Source organism: Pyxicephalus adspersus, chromosome 9, assembly GCF_032062135.1.
Source record: "Pyxicephalus adspersus chromosome 9, UCB_Pads_2.0, whole genome shotgun sequence".
In the NCBI taxonomy this organism is placed as follows: Eukaryota; Metazoa; Chordata; class Amphibia; order Anura; family Pyxicephalidae; genus Pyxicephalus; species Pyxicephalus adspersus.
In genome coordinates, this window is record NC_092866.1 from 53,550,528 (window position 1) to 53,568,391 (window position 17,864).

The 17,864-nt window shown below is 40.1% G+C and overlaps 1 protein-coding gene across 2 annotated transcripts in view; it reads right to left on the minus strand.

Annotated features, from left to right (window-relative positions):
- Window positions 1–17,864, minus strand: part of DGKZ (diacylglycerol kinase zeta) — a 128,891-nt gene that overhangs the window by 104,872 nt on the left and 6,155 nt on the right. The window contains exon 1 of one of the 2 annotated variants that reach the window (XM_072422041.1): window positions 395–1,077. The exons of the other annotated variant lie outside the window; for it this stretch is intronic. Within the exon in view, the coding sequence (XP_072278142.1) occupies window positions 395–450 (56 nt within the window). The 5' untranslated portion in view covers window positions 451–1,077. Of the gene's footprint in view, window positions 1–394; window positions 1,078–17,864 lie in introns of those variants that run through there. 2 annotated transcript variants of the gene reach the window in all.

Below are 17,864 nucleotides of genomic sequence, written 5' to 3' on the forward strand. Positions count from 1 at the left end.
ATAGTATGAAGAATATTCTTTACAATCAATAATGTTTTCATGGACTTATCCTTAACAGTCCAAACTATTGTGAAAACACATTTTAACTAGTGAAAACTATTAGAAATAACTAAAGTCTACCCTGTTTATTGTGTAGTGTCTTTTTAATAACCATCTGGCTGTTTTTTGGTGGTTACCTGAAAAGTTGGGTCATAATACAGAGGCTGCCACCCCCCTACAGATTCTTCCCACCCAGCTTAAAAAAAAATTCTGGGGAGAATACTTTTATTATGCAAGCTCAAAAAGGTGCAACGGTAAACCAGGCAAAGGGGATTCATGCAATATTGGGGCCCTGGAGCATGCATCACAAACTCCACCGACCTAGGTAACACACTAGTCCTGATCATTTACTAACCTTTGATCATGCTCTGGTTGAATTTGTGGCACATCCCAGGAATGTCTCTTCCACATGGGAACACTTTTCTTTCTATTCTTTGGTATCCGCTTGGTATGGTCCACCCTAAAAGCCTTCAGTAGATCAGAGATGTACAGCAATCGCCCCCCATGTAACAGTTCGTTGATAACTACTGTAAATTCTTGTAATCTCACTTCTGAAAACTAGTTCCATTCAGACCTAACACCACAGATAACCTAAACCACATCTTGTTTGTTTTCGCAAACATCTCACTTCTGTTGAAGGGCTTATATCACTGCCGTTGAAGGTTGTAAGTCTCTCGAATTACCACTGTGTTTTATCTCCTTTAAAACCAAACTTTTTGCCAGTTTTTTGTCTGGTTATAGCTATATCCTTCTTAGGGCCCACCCTTCTGATTGCTCGTCCAGTTTCCCTTTTTCTTCAAACTGTGCCCTCTTCTCCTTGCAACATCAAACCTTTTCCTCTCTGCTCCGTTTCATCCTTTCTGTAGCTCTGTCACCCCTTTCCTTGTTGCTCTATCTTTTCCTCCATGCAGAGATGTCCTTTATTTTGGCCTTTGCTGGCCGTCCTGGGGCCGTCGTATGTGTTGTGTGTCTTCCCCCACACTGCTCACTTGTCTTCTACAACTGATATTTTAGTAGATCCTTCCTGTTTTTTTAATACTTCCTTCTTGAATTTGTCTTGTTTCTACATGTTGCTTTACCAGCACACAGGGCGATGTACAGAGATAGGAGGCGTGCAGGATGACAGGATATTGGTGTCATAACTGAATTCAGCACCGGGATAAGGAGACAGCAAATGCTGTTGCTTAAACGCCAACCGTTGTCTAGCTTGCAATGTCATTGTTTAATACAAAACCACAATTCACAAAGATTTAACACAATGGGCCTGATTTATTAAAGCTCTCCAAGACTGGAGAAGATACACTTTCTTCAGTGAACCTGGGTGATCCAGCAAATCTGGAATGGATCTTGTCCAGGATTGAAGACATTTGCTAACAAATAACAAATTACTTTTAAGAAATCCATTCCAGGTTTGCTGGCTCACTCAGCTTCACTGATGAAATTGTATCCCGTCCAGCCTTGGAGAGCTTTAATAATTCAGGCCCACACTATCATGGTTGAACTTGGGTGATCCAGCAAACCTGGAATGGTACTATTTGGCAAATGTTTTCAATTCTAAACCAGATCCATTCCAGGTTTGTTGTCTCACCCAGCTTCACCCTTGATAGTCTATCTTCTCCCGTCTTGGAGAGCTTTAATAAATCTGGATCAATGATAATGCTGTTTTTTTTCCAGCCATGTGACTGTCATCTGTTGGTCCTGACCTAAAAAGTAATTTAAACAGAATGTAATTTTTTAATGAAAATAAGAATCTTCATGCTGATGTGTTACCTAATAGGATTTTTTAGCACGCTCAGTCTAATTTAGCTTTTGTTTGGTTTCTTGCTAAGTTGATTTGATGAAGAAGGACAGCAAAATAATCATCGCGGTCAATAGCATTTATTAGCTGTCTTGTTCCTTTATACTCAAACCATTTTACCTGTCTGAAATGTTTGTGCTTCTTCTTCATAGGAACTGTAGATAGATTTGGATGCTGTGTTCATATTCAGTGTTAACGCATTTTATAATCCAAATGCAAAAGAAGCTTTTTTTTTGCTGTTAATGCCTTTCTTTTTTTGAAATCACCCAGTGATTCTGCCAGCAAGGGTGCTTCCTGTAACAACACTGTGGTAACATGTCTGCTGAAGTGGCTCGCTGCAGGAACGGCATAGCTGCTATGAATGCCGATCACTTTTTTTAAAACACCTCCTGAGCTTTGAGCAAAGGTGACTATGGGAGCTGGGCACTATATATATATATATATATATATATATATATATATATATATATAGTGACACCAAGGCAGCATTGGAGGTGGAAGGGAGATATATTTGACCAGGATTCCTCTTTTATGGGAAGTAATTTGCCCAAGATTCCTCTTTTATGTGAGGTATATTTGCCCAAGATTCCTATGTGAAGTAGCAGGTGGAAGACTCTCACCTGAGAGATAATTAATGAAGAAGCACTGAGGGTGGGGATATAACATAGAGCCAAGAGCTCAGTCAGTAGCTTGGCTTGGAGAGACACAATCAGGGGTCTGTGCAAGGTCAGCTTGGCTTGGAGAGACACAGACAGGGGTCTGTGGGAGTTCAACTATGTTTGGAGACACAGATAGGGGTCTGTGGGAGTTGAGCTCTGTTTGGAGACACAGACAGGGGTCTGTGTGGGTTCAGCTTGGTTGGAGACACAGACAGCTGGGCTGTGTGAGGAGCTCTGCTGAGAGACTCAGAAAGTCGGTCTGGGTGAGTGAGCTCAAAAGTGAGTAGAAGGTTGCTGAAAGCTTGGTTTTGAGCTGACAGGGAGAAGCCCTCCAGATGATAGACAGGGATGTCTGATGTATAGTAAGTGCCCGACAGGCAAGGTTTTCTTTTGCTGTTTTGTTATTTTATCTGCAACCTTCAATAAACCTGACTGCAAGCCAGCTTAAAGCTGATACCTCGGTGTGTGATCTGAATTGGATGAACCAGATAAGTGTCCTTTGACCCCAGTAAAGGCGATCCTGAGCGTAACCCCTCACAATATATTGTGCATCTCCAAAATCTGCATTCTATAGCTGCTGAGAAGCATGGATCTCAGGCCTATCTGCTGTAAAAAAAGCAAAAAGTAGAAGAGGAGGCCATGACTATTTGGGGCAATATGTTATGTTTCCTGCTGTATTGGTGATCCCGACACATGAACATTACGTGCAAACCCCACGCAAAATACAACGATGAGCAGCATTTTAATAGTAAGACTGTAAAGTTTGAAAACATGAAAACAATACAGTGATAACTCATTTAACACAGTATAGGGCCCCCAAGGTAACACCTTTGCCGCTCCATCTTTCCATTGACATTTATAAAGATTGCTTAGCCTTTGAATAAATATGCAAGAGCATAAATGGTGTAGCTGGTTACCTAGGACAGCGGTCGCCAACCTTTCCGACCTCACGGACCACTAAATTCATCATTTTTAAATCCTGCGGACCATTAATATGTATTTTTTTAGATAAAGATAAATACATTTGTAAAATGTAATGATCTTCCTAATGGTGCCTGACACGGACTGGAGGCTCTGATTCATTGATCAGTTCACGTTTAAGTGAACTAAGTATTACTATTGGTACTTTTACGGTATTGGCGGAGCGGGGTGACTGTTGTAATGGTGGAAACAATACTGAAGCGTACGGCTCGGCAACGGTTGCCACATACAGCTTAAGACTACACTGGCGTCACACTGCGCCTCTCTTGTTTTTCTGTCTCTAGTACAGTTCATGAATTTAGTGCAATATAAAGGTGAAAATTGTCATTCACAATATAAGAATTTATTAGAATATTATTTTTGTTTTATTATTAATAAAACAAACATTGCAAATAATGTCCAACTTTTTCTGTGAACCACCAAAATTTTCTTGCAGACCACAGTTTGTTGATTACTGCCGAGGATATCCCCAGGCCTACTAGGAACCTCCATAAGTTGCTTTGTGGATGATCTGGCTAAGACTTTATTGGTATGAAACAGACTATAGTTTCATAATATTGCACTACCTTGTCTCATGTTTTTCACATAGGTAAAACAGCAGAAACTTACTTTTTTATTCATTTGCTTACTCAGTGTTTGACTCCTTGACACAAAATTCAGAGGTAAGTGTGGTCATCTGATATGTGACTACTGCTGTGTTGTCAGCTTCCTGACCTCATGTACTGCCTCCAAACTAACGAAAGCGCATAATATTTTAAAATTACAGCACTGTATAGTTTAGACCATTGGAAAGTATACAGCTAAATGTTTTTAAAACATCTATGGACAAAAGTTGGGCAATGACATGTGATGATGCATTGTTCACAGAGCAGCAACTGTACAATTTCAAGTGGCCTTGCAGCTTGTCATTTACACAGGGCTTCCTCTTTTTTCTTTTATAGACAAAAGAAGTGTCCTGTGTATAAGCATCTTAGTTGGACAGCATCAAAGAGAACCTGTTGCGCTGACATCATTCGGTATGTTAACAAGCTTTATAAGGGTAGCATAGTGGCCTAATGGCTAACGTTCTGGCCTTTGCAGAATTAGGGTCCCAGGTACAGACCGTGACCATTATCTGTATGGAGCTTATACGTTCTCTGTGTGTTTGTGTGGGTTTCCTCTGATCACTCTGGTTTCCAACCACATCCGAAAAACATATGGGTAGTTAAAAAGTTCACCTTGAAATTGGATTTGAACTATGTTAGGGACATTGAAATGTAGACCCCCCCGGGGGACAGGTAGTGCTAGTGTTGGTGCTATATACATATAAGATATTAGATGGCAGATAATAATGCATGCATGAATTAGTGACCTATTTTTACTATTACCAAGATTTTTATAGCGCCTGTACAGCGCAACACTGTACATTAAATAGGGGTTGCAAATGACAAACGAATACAGACAGTGACACTGTGGGAGAGGACCCTGCCCCGAAGAGCTTACAATCTATTAGGTGGGGGAATTACCACACAATAGTCTTCTTTATGAAGAGTCATCATATAAATATACAAGTTTGGCTTATCACTATACATGTTTGTGCTTATGGTAAAGGAAATGGATTGCTCTACCAATTAGCTCAGACAGGAGGGACCCTACAGATGTGCAATGTTTACTGATCCAATGTTATTCAGCCAGATTGAGTCAATGAGCCTGATTTCCAAGGCTGGAGAAGATGCACTTTCATCAGTGAACCTGGATGATCCAACATATCTGGAATATTTTCAATACAGGACCAGATCCATTCCAGGTTTACTGGATCACCCAGGATCACTGATAAAAGTGTATGTTCTCCAGTCTTAAAGAGCTTCAATAAATGAGACCCAATGTTCTGTTCTCTCTGTACTTTAGAGTGCACAAATTTCTGCGCGTTATTAATAAGAGATACACCCCAATCAGAACATAGTGTAACTTTCTGTAATTATTTTCTTTTTTTATTTGCTATTGAGAACTAATAGGGAAATCTTATTGTGCAATGCCAAGAACTTGCAAAACTAGTACAGGATGTTATTGTTCAGCCATCAGCACCTACAAGGCCCATTACTGCAAGTAAAGTTCAAGGCAGAGAACTCTGGTGCTGGGACCTTGACAGCCTTAGCTTTGGCTGCAGAATGATTTTATTTCACCACTTAAAGAACTAAAGAAAAAAACAAAACAAAACTTAAAAAACAAAAAAAAAAACACACTTACCATCAATCCGGCAGCTCAGTCCAATCACTCCGGGGGTGTCCAGCATCGAGTCCCGTGTAGTCTCGGCATTCGTCCCGGAGCCAGCGCCCCGGGCGCGGCCATCTTCGTCTTCTCTTCCAGGTTCTTCTTCCTACGTCACCTGGCCCAGGCACGAAATCGGGTGACGTAGGATGAAAAAGAATTGGCGGATCTCATTGCGCATGTGTGAGATCAGCAAATTTTTTTCTTTGAGCAAAAAGACTCCTTCTGCCCATGCACGGAGAGCCCAAGAGCCTCCCAGGATGCGTGACGTAGATATCCCAGGAAGCTTTGATCTCCCATTCAATCTCTATCGCCTAGGCCCTGAGAATTAGGGGACAGTTCTCCCTTTTCTGTAAAGTGAAAATTCTGAGTTCAGGTACACTTAAATTAAGGTTAAATGAGCATATGAGTTAATGTTACAGAAAGAGTTTTGGTGTTACAGAAAAGATTGATATTAGGGTTACAGAGAAGGCTAATGTTACAGGGACATGGAAGGTTAGTTTTAGGATTACAGAATACATCAGTGTTAATATTACAGTAAGGACTGGGTTAGAGTCATAGGAACTGTTAGGATAACAGGTAGGGTTAGTATTAGATTTATTGGAAGGGTTAGTTTTAGAATTATGAGTAACATTGGTGTTAGGATAGGTGTCAGGGTCACAGAAAGGGATCACTGTTAAGATTTCAGGAATGATTAGTATTAGAGTTACAAGAGAAACTACTGTGAGGATGTATAAAGGTTATAGAGGAAATAGGTTAGGGTTACAGGAAGGGTTAGTGTTACAGGAAAGCTGAGAATTTACTTGCAGAAAAAAAGTTTTGTTTTAGTTTTGTAATATAGTTAGCCACCAACTAAAACTTACAGAAAATCACTACACAGCTGCTGATTTATGATGATCAATGCAGCCTCACCTTTCATCTTGTTCCCTAGAACCCTTTGTCACATTTCCTCCTCTTGCAGCTACTGTAAAAGAATTATTGAATTAAATCTGTGCCTGTTTCCTCTGACTCATCAACAAAATAAGGCAAACTAATAGGTTTGAATTTATTGCATTATTCATCGTATGCAATAAAAACCAAGCACCAACCACAACTATGACATTTGCTGTTCACTTACCAGCAATATTTTTTATCTAGAACAGATAAGAGCACTGATCACCAAAAAATGGCCCAGGTACATTCCCATATAGGGCCACAATTTTTCCTGCATCAGAAAAAGCAGCAAAAGCCCAGTAATTTTTTTAATACTTGTCAGTTTTTTCTGGTGGTACTATCTGAGATAATACAGCTTGTAGTGAGCCTGAACATGGTCAGATGAGCACATATCTTGCCACATACACGTTGCTAAAGGTTTATGTTACACATGTGTTGCATTTTTTGTGCACTGGATTAGCCAATTTGTGGTTCCATGAACAGGATAAAAACAGTTTTTTTGTAAGCATGATAACGGAAATTACCCTTGGTTTCCCCTTAGGCTCTTATTTATCGATGGCTGCAACCTCCTGAGCAGCTCAGCCAGTAAAAATGAATTGCATGTTCATTACCATTTGTTCTTGCTCATTCAAACACAGACATTTCATTATTATTATTATTATTATTAATAAACAGGATTTATATAGCGCCAACATATTACGCAGCGCTGTACAATAAATACGGATTGCAAATGACAGACTAATACAGACAGTGATACAGGAGTTGAGGACCCTGCCCCGAAGAGCTTACAATTTCATAAAGATTAAGACTATGTACACATTAAAGATCACTTTCGCTGGACAAAATCCTTCATATTCATTTCCAGCGGCTGATGAACGAATGAGCACTGTACATTCAGCACTATTCTGTCTTAAGGAGGGGGGAGGATGAGTGAGCGGCACCTTGCTGTGCTCTCCTTAATAGCCGTTAACAATAGGAATGGGTCTTCTTAATTGCGTAAGGATGAATTGATAATCTGAACAACACTGGGGACTGCTATACACTGGGGGAGATATTTGCCCCGGGATTAGCAAACCATTTGTCTCAGGCAACAATAATTTGACGTGTGTACATGGCCTTATTTAAACATTGTAAAAACCTCCTAAACCACATTTGGACCAGTAAAAAAAAAATCTGCATTGGGGATTTTTTTTACAGAGGGTTGATGCTTTATGTGCCAAAAATTGTGTCTACAGGTATTCCATTTTCATTAATGAATGTAAGATTCACTCATGTAGGAAAGGTAACAACACAAACTAACTTTCCACTTTAACTGGCTATGGAGAGCAAAAAAACAAATATCCAGTTCTTTCATGCATATGGAGCATGTGACTCACTCTCCTTCCTGCCATGTGACATCTATAGTGCTTCATAATTGGCTGGTCAGGCTTCCCCGCACAGTCACATGGCTTGCAGGGAGAGAGTCCTCAACAATGTGCAAATGCCAAGGCACAATGTAGAGCTGGCATAAGGGCCAAATAATATAATGGGTAATAAAGAAATATAGGTACAGTAAATTAAACATTGCTGGCGTGTAGAAATTAAAGAAAGCTGTGTCTTTGCCCTCCAGGGGCAATATAAAGTTGCTCTTTAAGATGCATTTCCTAACAATATAAGGAAAAGGATATGTCCCTCCTCTGTTGTTCATTCTGCATTGTGTGTGATCTGATCTCCCTCCATGTCTTGTCTACCTTACAATAGCAATTTCTTTAAACCTTCTCTTGCTTAGAGATTTACACATGCTAGATTTATTTTTTACCTCTGCAAATAATTGAGTGCCATATTTTTAACTTTAAAATGAGAGTCAGGGGTTGTCTCATGGCTGAAAAAAACAATTTTTGGTGCCAACTTTAACCCCAGCTTAAGATTTCACCTGAAAGAAATCAATATATTACACGGATCAATAAACATTCTGCTCGAATGTAGCCCTTAATCACAGAAGAAATAGGAAAGTACCCAGTTCTTTTATAGAGAGCCCCCTCCCGAGTCTTTTCTTCTCTTCATTAATTGGGTGCACAACATGTTCCTCTCCCCCCGTTGATATTTAAATGACAAGTCAGCCACATAGCGTTGGGAGTTTATATTTAGCTGCCTGATAAACATAATTCATTAGCACGATCCCTTTGAGAGTAAAATGGAAGAAGTACGACTGATTAGAGGCAGGTAGAAATTCAGGTTTGGAGGAGGTAGGTAGGAGCAGGCACTGGCGGATTTATGAAAAGTAGCTGGTGCAAGAGAAAGGAGGGTGAAGAGTTTCTGGAGAAGAAGCACTTGAGATTCAGGACTTAAGAAACACAATTTCTGTGAACAATCCCCCGAGTATTTAAAGAGAATTAGTAATCAGGTCACACACAGCAAAGTAGCAAAGTTGTTGTATAGTAGAAACCATAAGCTACCATCATAAGAACCTACCTGCAACAACCCCCTTCCAAGTTACCAAATTCAGCACCTTTAACCCATGAAAACTCCCAAATGAGGTATTTTTGTAGCTATTCCATGCTTGGTGCCTTGCTATGGTCAAAGCACAATCATGGTAAAAAACAGAAGGGAAATATAGCCCTCTGCAAATACTGGCATTGGTACCCCAGTTGGCTTCTGGGATACAATATAGATAGAATGACCTCAGTCCAAAGGGGATTGTAAATTTTTTTTCTTATTTAGAGGAGTCAGCAATACAGTCACCAGCGTTCTGGTGAAAACAAAAAAAAAAAAAAGAGGGATCTTTTTATAGTGACACCAACAGTAGCAAGCGTTTCTCTTGTTGACACTGATAGGAGGACCTTCTCCTAATAACACCAATAATGGGAAGTCTCCTTCCTAATGAAACCAATATTAGGAAGTCTCCTTCCTAGTGAAAGCAATAATAGGAGGACCGTCCCCTAATGACTTCAATATTAGGCGATTCATCTCCTAATGACATGAGTCAATGACAATAACCTCATCACACACACGTCTCCAAGACTTTTCTAGAGCTCCCTCGAATCTCTGGAATGGTCTTCCTCGTCCTATTCGGCTTGCTCCTACTTTCTGCTCATTTAAAAGAGAACTCAAAACCCATTTTTTCAAACTTGCCTATCCGTCTTCTTCTGTATTTTGAAACCGTCACTACTTCCCACCACTCCATATCTCCCCTCCTATTGTGTGTTACTTCCACCACCTCTTAGATTGTAGGATTTTTGGGGCAGTGTCCTCTCCTTTCTGTGTCACTGTCCGTATTTGTCTGTTATTTGCAACCCCTATTTAGTTTACAGCGCTGTGTAATATGTTGGCGCTATATAAATCCTGTTTATTATATATAATATTAGTAATAATAATGACATTAATAGTGGGAGGCCCTTCTCTACATGACACCAATATTAGGAGGCCCTTCTCCTAATGACACCTTTAATACGAGGACCTTCTCCAAATGACACCAATAGTAGGATGTTAATTTCCTAATATTACCAATAGTAGGAGGCCTTTCTCCGAATGACACCAGTAATAAGAGGCCCTTCTCCACATGACACCAATAATAGGAGGAACTCATCCTAATGACTCCAATAATAGGAGGTCCTTCTCCTAACAACACCAATAGTAGAAGGTCCATCTCCTAATATTACCAATAGTAGGAGGCCCTTCTCTGAATGACAACAATATTAGGATGCCCTTCTCCTAATGACACCAATAATAGGAGGCCCTTTTCCTAATGACTCCAATATTAGGATGCCCGTCTTCTAATGACACCAATAATAGGAGGCCCTTGTCCTAATGACTCCAATAAGAGGAGGTCCTTCTCCTAATGAGACCAATATTATAAGGCCTTACTCCTAATGACGTCAAAAAAAAAGGTCCTTCTCCTAATGACACCAAAAATAGGAGGTTCTTATCCTAAGACCAATATTAGGAGGCCCTTCCTCTAATGATGCCAAAAGAAAGTCCTTCTCCTAAAGACACCAATATTAGGAGGACCTTCTCCTAATGACACCAATATTAGGAGGTCTATCTCCTAGTGACACAAATAGTGAGAGGTCCTTCTCCTAATGACTCCAATAAGAGGATGCCTTTCTCCTAATGAGACCAATATTAGGAGGCCATTCTCCTAATGACGCCAATAAAGAAGGCCCTTCTCTTAATAAGGAGGTCCTTCTCTGAAATAAGCACATTTTAACTAACCAATGATAATGTAGAATGACCCCAAAGTAACAGAAGCATTTACACGTACCACCACCACTACCATGTAACAAATGCATTCATAGTGATCACCAATTAAATTAAATTAATTGAATTCTTAACAATACAGCCATAGTTTTACCTAAAACCTCCAAATTCACCTCCAAATGGGATAAACAGCACCTATATGGTAGTAACAAACCTAATGCAAAGAATGAGGAAAGTAGGGGAGGTAGTCACTGTATTTCCAATACCTGTAGTAAATGCAGAAGGTCTCTTGCAGCCCTGTGTGCTTCCATACTGTATTTGTTTCCTTTGCAACCCAGCAATCACTGTACATAATGGAGTCACAGGGCATGGATGGATTAAAGGAAACTTTACACAGTCCTGTTGTACACAGTTCTTTGATTTTTTTTTGTTCGGCTTTGTCCATGAGTTTTCGGTTTTACAGATTTATATTTGGTCTGGTGTTAGAAGGGTTTAAACCCCACTAATATGTTCTACTAATGTGAGGAAGAAGCACATGTTTATAGTAAGAGATAGCAGAGTGACCTGTAAGGAGGAGTGTATTGGGGCGGGCACAGGTGGGAACACCATGCCTTTTTTTCGGGAATGGGCATGCATGCCCACTCTTATTTTGCAAAGAATTCTTTGGTGGTGAATTCTTTGATCGGCTCTGGCCGTTCTGGCCCCCCCCCCCCTCGTGGGGTCAGAAGAATTACCCCTCTGGGAGGGCATAGTGGGCGGGTTTTGGTATCATGACGTCACCCCGGGGGAAGTCTCTTCCCCTTTGAGTGACACATAGGCAGGGGTGTAGTGGGGCGGGCATGTTTACATAACAATGATGCGCATGGACGCTCACCATGGATAGTACCGCGCCCCCTCTTAGAATATAAATTAGAAAAAATAGGTTTTCCCCCCTTCCAGATAGAGCTGTGCAGGCGTAAGTAAATCTCAGATCTGCATGGACTGTAATTCATATCCTTTGGCTGGTGAACCAGCAACCTTAATTTTGCTTCATTTCTGTATTTAGCTGTTTGCCTGGACATCAGATTGTAAACCAGCAATGCAAAATGACAATACGAGACATTGCTGGTAGGGCTGAGATAAATATTATGTTGTGTTTATCTGGCAGGTAATGAAGTTGATTAGTGACAGATTGCACAGAGCTAGGATACCAGATAAGAAGCAGAATATCCAGGGCAAGCACACACAATCATAGAGACATATCATAAATAAACACCACACAGTACAGGCCAGGGCCACCTCCAGACATTAGATGATGCTCATTCTTGCATGTATGATCCATTTAAAAGGGCCAGGGCCACAATTGGAAAGCGTGGAGGGGGTGGGGGTTACAAGAGGTTCTTCTGTGCAACTCTTGCTTTATTGTTTGACTTGCAGATCAAATCTTGACTTTTGCAATGCTGGAAATTTTGAACGTGGGAGAGGGGGGCCCAGGACATTTACCAGGTATAGGGCCCAGACATTTCTGATTGATAGGGCTGCTTGCTGCCCTACAATTACCTACAAACCACTTTCTATGTTCTTGCAGATTGATGGGTAACCCAGATCTCACTTCCTGTGCAAATCCCGCAGCCTCCTGGCATATGTGACCTAGGTATCCCAGGAGGATCAGGGTTTTACATAGGACACAAAATTGGGAGCCCAGTTATTTACACCTGTGGAACCACCAATGATGATGTTGCACCCAATCTTGCACATGTGCAGAACAAGATAAGGTGCTTCTTCCGGCTCTCTCAGTAGAATCAAGCAGCCTCTTCGGATATGTGACATAGGTATCTCAGAGGAATGAGGGTTTCACACAGGGTGCGGGATCGGGAGCCCGGTCATTTACACTTGTGGAACCACCACTGAACACCTAATCTCACACGTGCAGAATGGAATCACATGTCAAATAATGCAGCTTTAGTGGTCCCTAGGATAAATTGGTTATTGGTTGAGTTATTTAGATAATAGTCACATGTGATGAATGGTCATGCCAAAATCTGGCATGTGCAGTAGTTCACCAATATTATTTATCAATCTGCCATGGTGGAGGAGGAGAGCATATTGATGTACCAATTTCACAGCAGGGAGAGCATAGTGCGGTGCCATTTCTTTCCTCTCTTTGGAACAGAACAGCGCTGTGTGTACAATGCTATTACTGGCAATGATCATGGAAGGTCATTAATCTTCTGACATCTATCAGACGTCTGCACAAGGCTTTGGATATGGTGATTGCACTTGTTTCTTTTCTATAGACTAAGTACATTTTTAGCAAGTACAAAACAACAAACACCTATTTTTTATTTAGAATTCTAGTGGCTTTGTAATTTCCTGTGCACTGTATCAAAATCTCAAACTATGTTGTCAGCTTTCCCAGCTATCTCATATACACTACAAGACACCTTCCCTACATAACGGAAGTCAGAGCAGAAAGAAGGGGTCTGTAATCCGAATAAGAAGAGCAGCCTAAGTTGAAAACTTTGCTATTCTATGCATAGAGTACTCTAGAACAGAATGGGCCTTGAAGTTCTAAAAGACAGAAGAAGTTTGGCTATCATGCGAGAACCTGGGTGATCCAGCAAACCGGGAATGGGTTTTCTAACAATCATTGGCTGTTAGCTGACAAATGTTTTCAAATGTGGACCATTCAAAGATCCATTCAAAGTTTGATCACCTGGTGATAGAGGGAAAAAGAAGCTAATTCAGTACCACACCTAATGGCTGATTAGCTGCAATTTCTTAATTCTAATATTATTCTAATATTGATAATATAATTTACACTATGAAAAAGATTTTTAAAAATGACATTGATTTGCTATTTTAGCTACTGAGTGCTTTTAGCTTTCAGTTGGCTACCTACCCCCTAAAGAAGCGGTTTAATCTACAAATGAAAACATGTGAAACTCTTTTAAATAATTCCCTAGTTTTTCTTTCAATACCCATATTAGAAGGTATTGTTTGTTTTGTGCAATTTATTCTTTTTTTTGTTTTTGTGTTTAGATACCTTGGCTGCTTAGCTTGCCTAGAACAAATGTTCTACTTTACTGGTTATGTGACCCTTAATGCCACCAATTTCCTCTTCAAACCTTTAGATTTTAGTCTGAACATTTGAAAAGATTTATAGACAGAGGGGAGAAAAATTAAAGTTAATTTTTTTCCTGGACATTCAAACATGGCAGCGCCATTATACAAATTATGCAGGATATGCAAACATGTGCAAGAATTCCACTGAGGCATCATATCTAGAATGCAGTTATGTTAAAAAAGAACATGTTGCTGTACCATTTATTTTAAAATAATATTTCCATATGATTACATGTGGATTAATTATTTATATTTTTTACTGTTATTTATTTACCTTTACCAAGCCATCCTTGTGTGAGCATCCAAAAGCTCTGAGACTGCTACTGAATGCTGCCATCTTGGATTTGATGTCAGCAGCACCAGCAGACTTGACACAAGCAGCCTTCTTACCCCCTTAGAAACCCTTGAAACTACTTTCAGGTCTTGGGAAACCTCTATTACAACCAATTTTGGGGGTTGAATATGAAAAAACCTCCTAAATCGGTGGCCAGTGTAAAGAATACCCCTTACAGTGGTGGCTGGGATGCCACCTTTATAGACACCTAAACACCTCATTATAGCCATGCAGTTGGATCCACCAAGTGGTGTTGCCCCCCGGACCTTTGCAGGCATCATCAATGGGAGGTCAATCAGTTATAGTTTCAGGAAATTCTGGAGCAGCACCGGGGTTTTATGGAACCATGGTTGAGAATGGCTGATCTAAAAATTGCATTGGATATTTAAGTCTTCTATCCAATTTTTTATTATGTAAAATATAGAATTTTAGCTAAACTTGTATTGTTCTATACCCATTGAACGCTACTCGTTTCAAGAAAAAAAAATTCAGTGCTTTTATTCTTCCAAGCAGATGTTTTCAGAATAAAGTCAGTGCCTAGTCAGTCAGAACCCCTTCACAACCTCTGGGAACTCTGGGGCTACACGGAACCCTGGTTGCTGCTCCTGGAATGGCTGCTCTATAGTAATACCCCTTGCTCCTTCCTTATTAATTACATGAAAGGAGATTGGGAGGTGAAGTAAGGGGTGGAGGGGCTGGGCCAACAGAGAAAAAAAATGAAACCCAAAGGTTGAGAGGGTTATAATGTACAAGAAGGTAAGGGGCTATTCTAAAGAGATTGACTCATCCTGGAGTCATATTTTCTATAGGGTCCAAAGGAACATTGCAAGTAAATACAAAATAATTTATGAAAAGAAAAACACTGCAATTAAATAATCTGAAATATTGATTTGTGTGTGCTTTTGCTTGCAATTGTTGTTGTTAATGACAATGATAACTCTGTGTATTAAAGTCAATGGTAAGTTTAAAGAGTCAATGCAACCAAAAGTGGTATTTTAGCAGATGTTGTAAACTGATGGGCTAAGTCTGTGGTTTCTTTCATATCTTGGATATTGCTACAGCAAGTTCCTTCCATAATTGTGGACTTTGTTCCCCTTTTTACCTCTTCATACCCACAGTTTGAGCCTCAACAAGTCTTCAAGTGAGAACTATCCATCGGCTATTGTATTAAGTACGTGAACAGAACTTTTTTTGATATAGTGGAAACCCTATTTAGAGTTTGCAGCAGGATTTTAATGCTTTTAGTTTTCCCTTGGAGCACAGGTACATAATGATTACATAACCGAGAATAAAGAGCCGTGTCATTTATACTCTATAACTGATCTCACTCTTGTGTGATAATTGCCACCCAGTCTTTTTCCCAAAGCAAATCTCAGAGCAGCAGTCAACTGTGCCACTCTCAGCAGGCTCGACAGAAAGATGTTAAGCACACTTACAGATATATTAACACGGCATGAGCCTGGCACACCAAGCCAATCTTCCATTGTGTCTGTAGCTCCTCTGAGTTTAAATCTGTTGACAGAAGTATATGTACTCTGTAATGTAAGCAGCATTGTGCAGATCTATCCATGCAGAGCGAGCATGCTTACTGTTTCACTGCCAAAACGGCCTTCTATGGGTAAAACATAAAGATGCATATCAGAAGGAAAAACAAGAAAACATTTAGGGGTCTAAAATAGAAAGTTGCAAACAGAAATAAGCAACCATTACCTTGCCAACTGCTATGGAAGTGTAAAAGTCACAACAGGACCTTTTTAAAGGGTGTTGATTGGTTTTGGATCTGTTTTAGATACTTCTAAGGTCATTTGGAAATCATTGGCAGATGCATTTCATCTGGAGTTGAATGCTTTATGACTTGCATTTGACCTGCTTTAGGCTAGTGTCTCATATATATTTTTTAGGAGTGCAAACAGGTTTGGAAGCCCACCAGAACACATAGCTTTCCTTGGCATAGAGAAATGTTTTGGTAAATCACCAGGGTTTGGCCAAAAGGCCAGGTAGTTTTTCTGTTTTTGAAACAGATAAAAAAGCACTTGCCCAAACCTTAGTGTTAGGCCTATAAGCAGTCTTGGTGTTACAAGGTAGTCTTGGTGTTAAAGGGGGTTAGTGTAAGGTTTCCTGGGGGAGCATGCTCTCTGGGTTTTGGGTAGGGTTTTTATAGGGGTAACAGGGAGGGTTAGTGCTGTGGATATAGGAAGGGTTAGTGTAAGATTTACAGGGAGGCATTGTATTACAAGAAGGGTTAGTTTTGGGGTAAATTAAGGGTTATTGTGAGGGTTACAAAAAATCTCAGTGTTGAGGGTTAAAGTAAGAGCCAGCATTAGGGTTACAAGAAGGTTAAGTGTTGGTGTTAAAAAGAGGGTTAGTGTAATACTTACGAGTGGGGTTCATGTTCGGGTTACAGGGAGGGTTAGTGTTGGAGTTCAAATAGGGGCTAGAAATAACATTATAGGGAGGTTTAGTGGTAAGTGTTAGTGTTCAGATTACAGGGAAGGGTTTGTATGAGCGTTGCAAGGCGTTTTGGTACAATAGTTAAAAAGGAAATTTCATCTGGGTATATTATAACTAATCCCTTCCTTACTTACTCATTGCCCATTTTACCCCCTAATCTATAGTCACATGATGCTCCATTCCCCATTTTTCTCTCCTGAGGTGGATCCCTTTAGATGTTCATGTTTTTGCCTAGAGTTTTAGAAGTTACAGCCCAGACGTGGGTTATAACCCTTACAGAGGGTCCTCTTCTGCCCTCCAAGTGCTGAATACTCAGTAAATATCAATCAAGTGTATTTCTCATTCCCTTTTCCCGATCCTACACATCAGGATGCTCTCAACATCCCCAGTACTTTTCAGGACTGCAAGTCTTGCATCGTAATGAGATCAGCACCAAGAAACACCTTCAAGAACTATTCTTGCAGCAAGGAGGACGCCTGTGAAAGCAATTAACAATTAAAGGGTTTTTTCTTTCCCTGCCACTATAGCTGATGTTTTCCCTCATTTTATCAGATTCTTTTCTGAGTCCTATGAGTAATACAGCTTCATATAGTTTAAACCATTGTCTATGTGACTATATTTCTCTGCACATACATTGATCTGTATTAATGAAAAACACAATAGAGCACAGGCTGTCTGCCATGACAATCATCTATTTCTATGCCGTTCTTAAGTGGTTTTCCTTAGTAACAGAATATTGACAATACATAAGAATCTATTTATCTGGCCTGCTTGCTTTGTTAATGAAGAACTTAGTCTCAGAGGGACTACTAATTTTATTACCAATGCATCTTTAATCTTATCATTTTTTCCATGACATTTCCATTCTCCTTGAATGACACAAGAGGAGGAGAGGAACCCGCCCAAAAGAGCTTACAATCTAAGAGGAGCGGGAAGTAGCACTTCTGTTACTTGAGCATAATCCATTGGTATCAGCATCAGTAATCACGCTCCAGGGAACAAAATGTGCTTTACAAATGTGTTTAGGATTATGTTGGCCTTAAGAAGTCAGAGGAACACCAATAAATGAGTGTAGCTAAAAAAACAGGTTATAGATGACCCATTACAGTCAATTGGGAAGTTAAGATGGGTGAATGTGCCG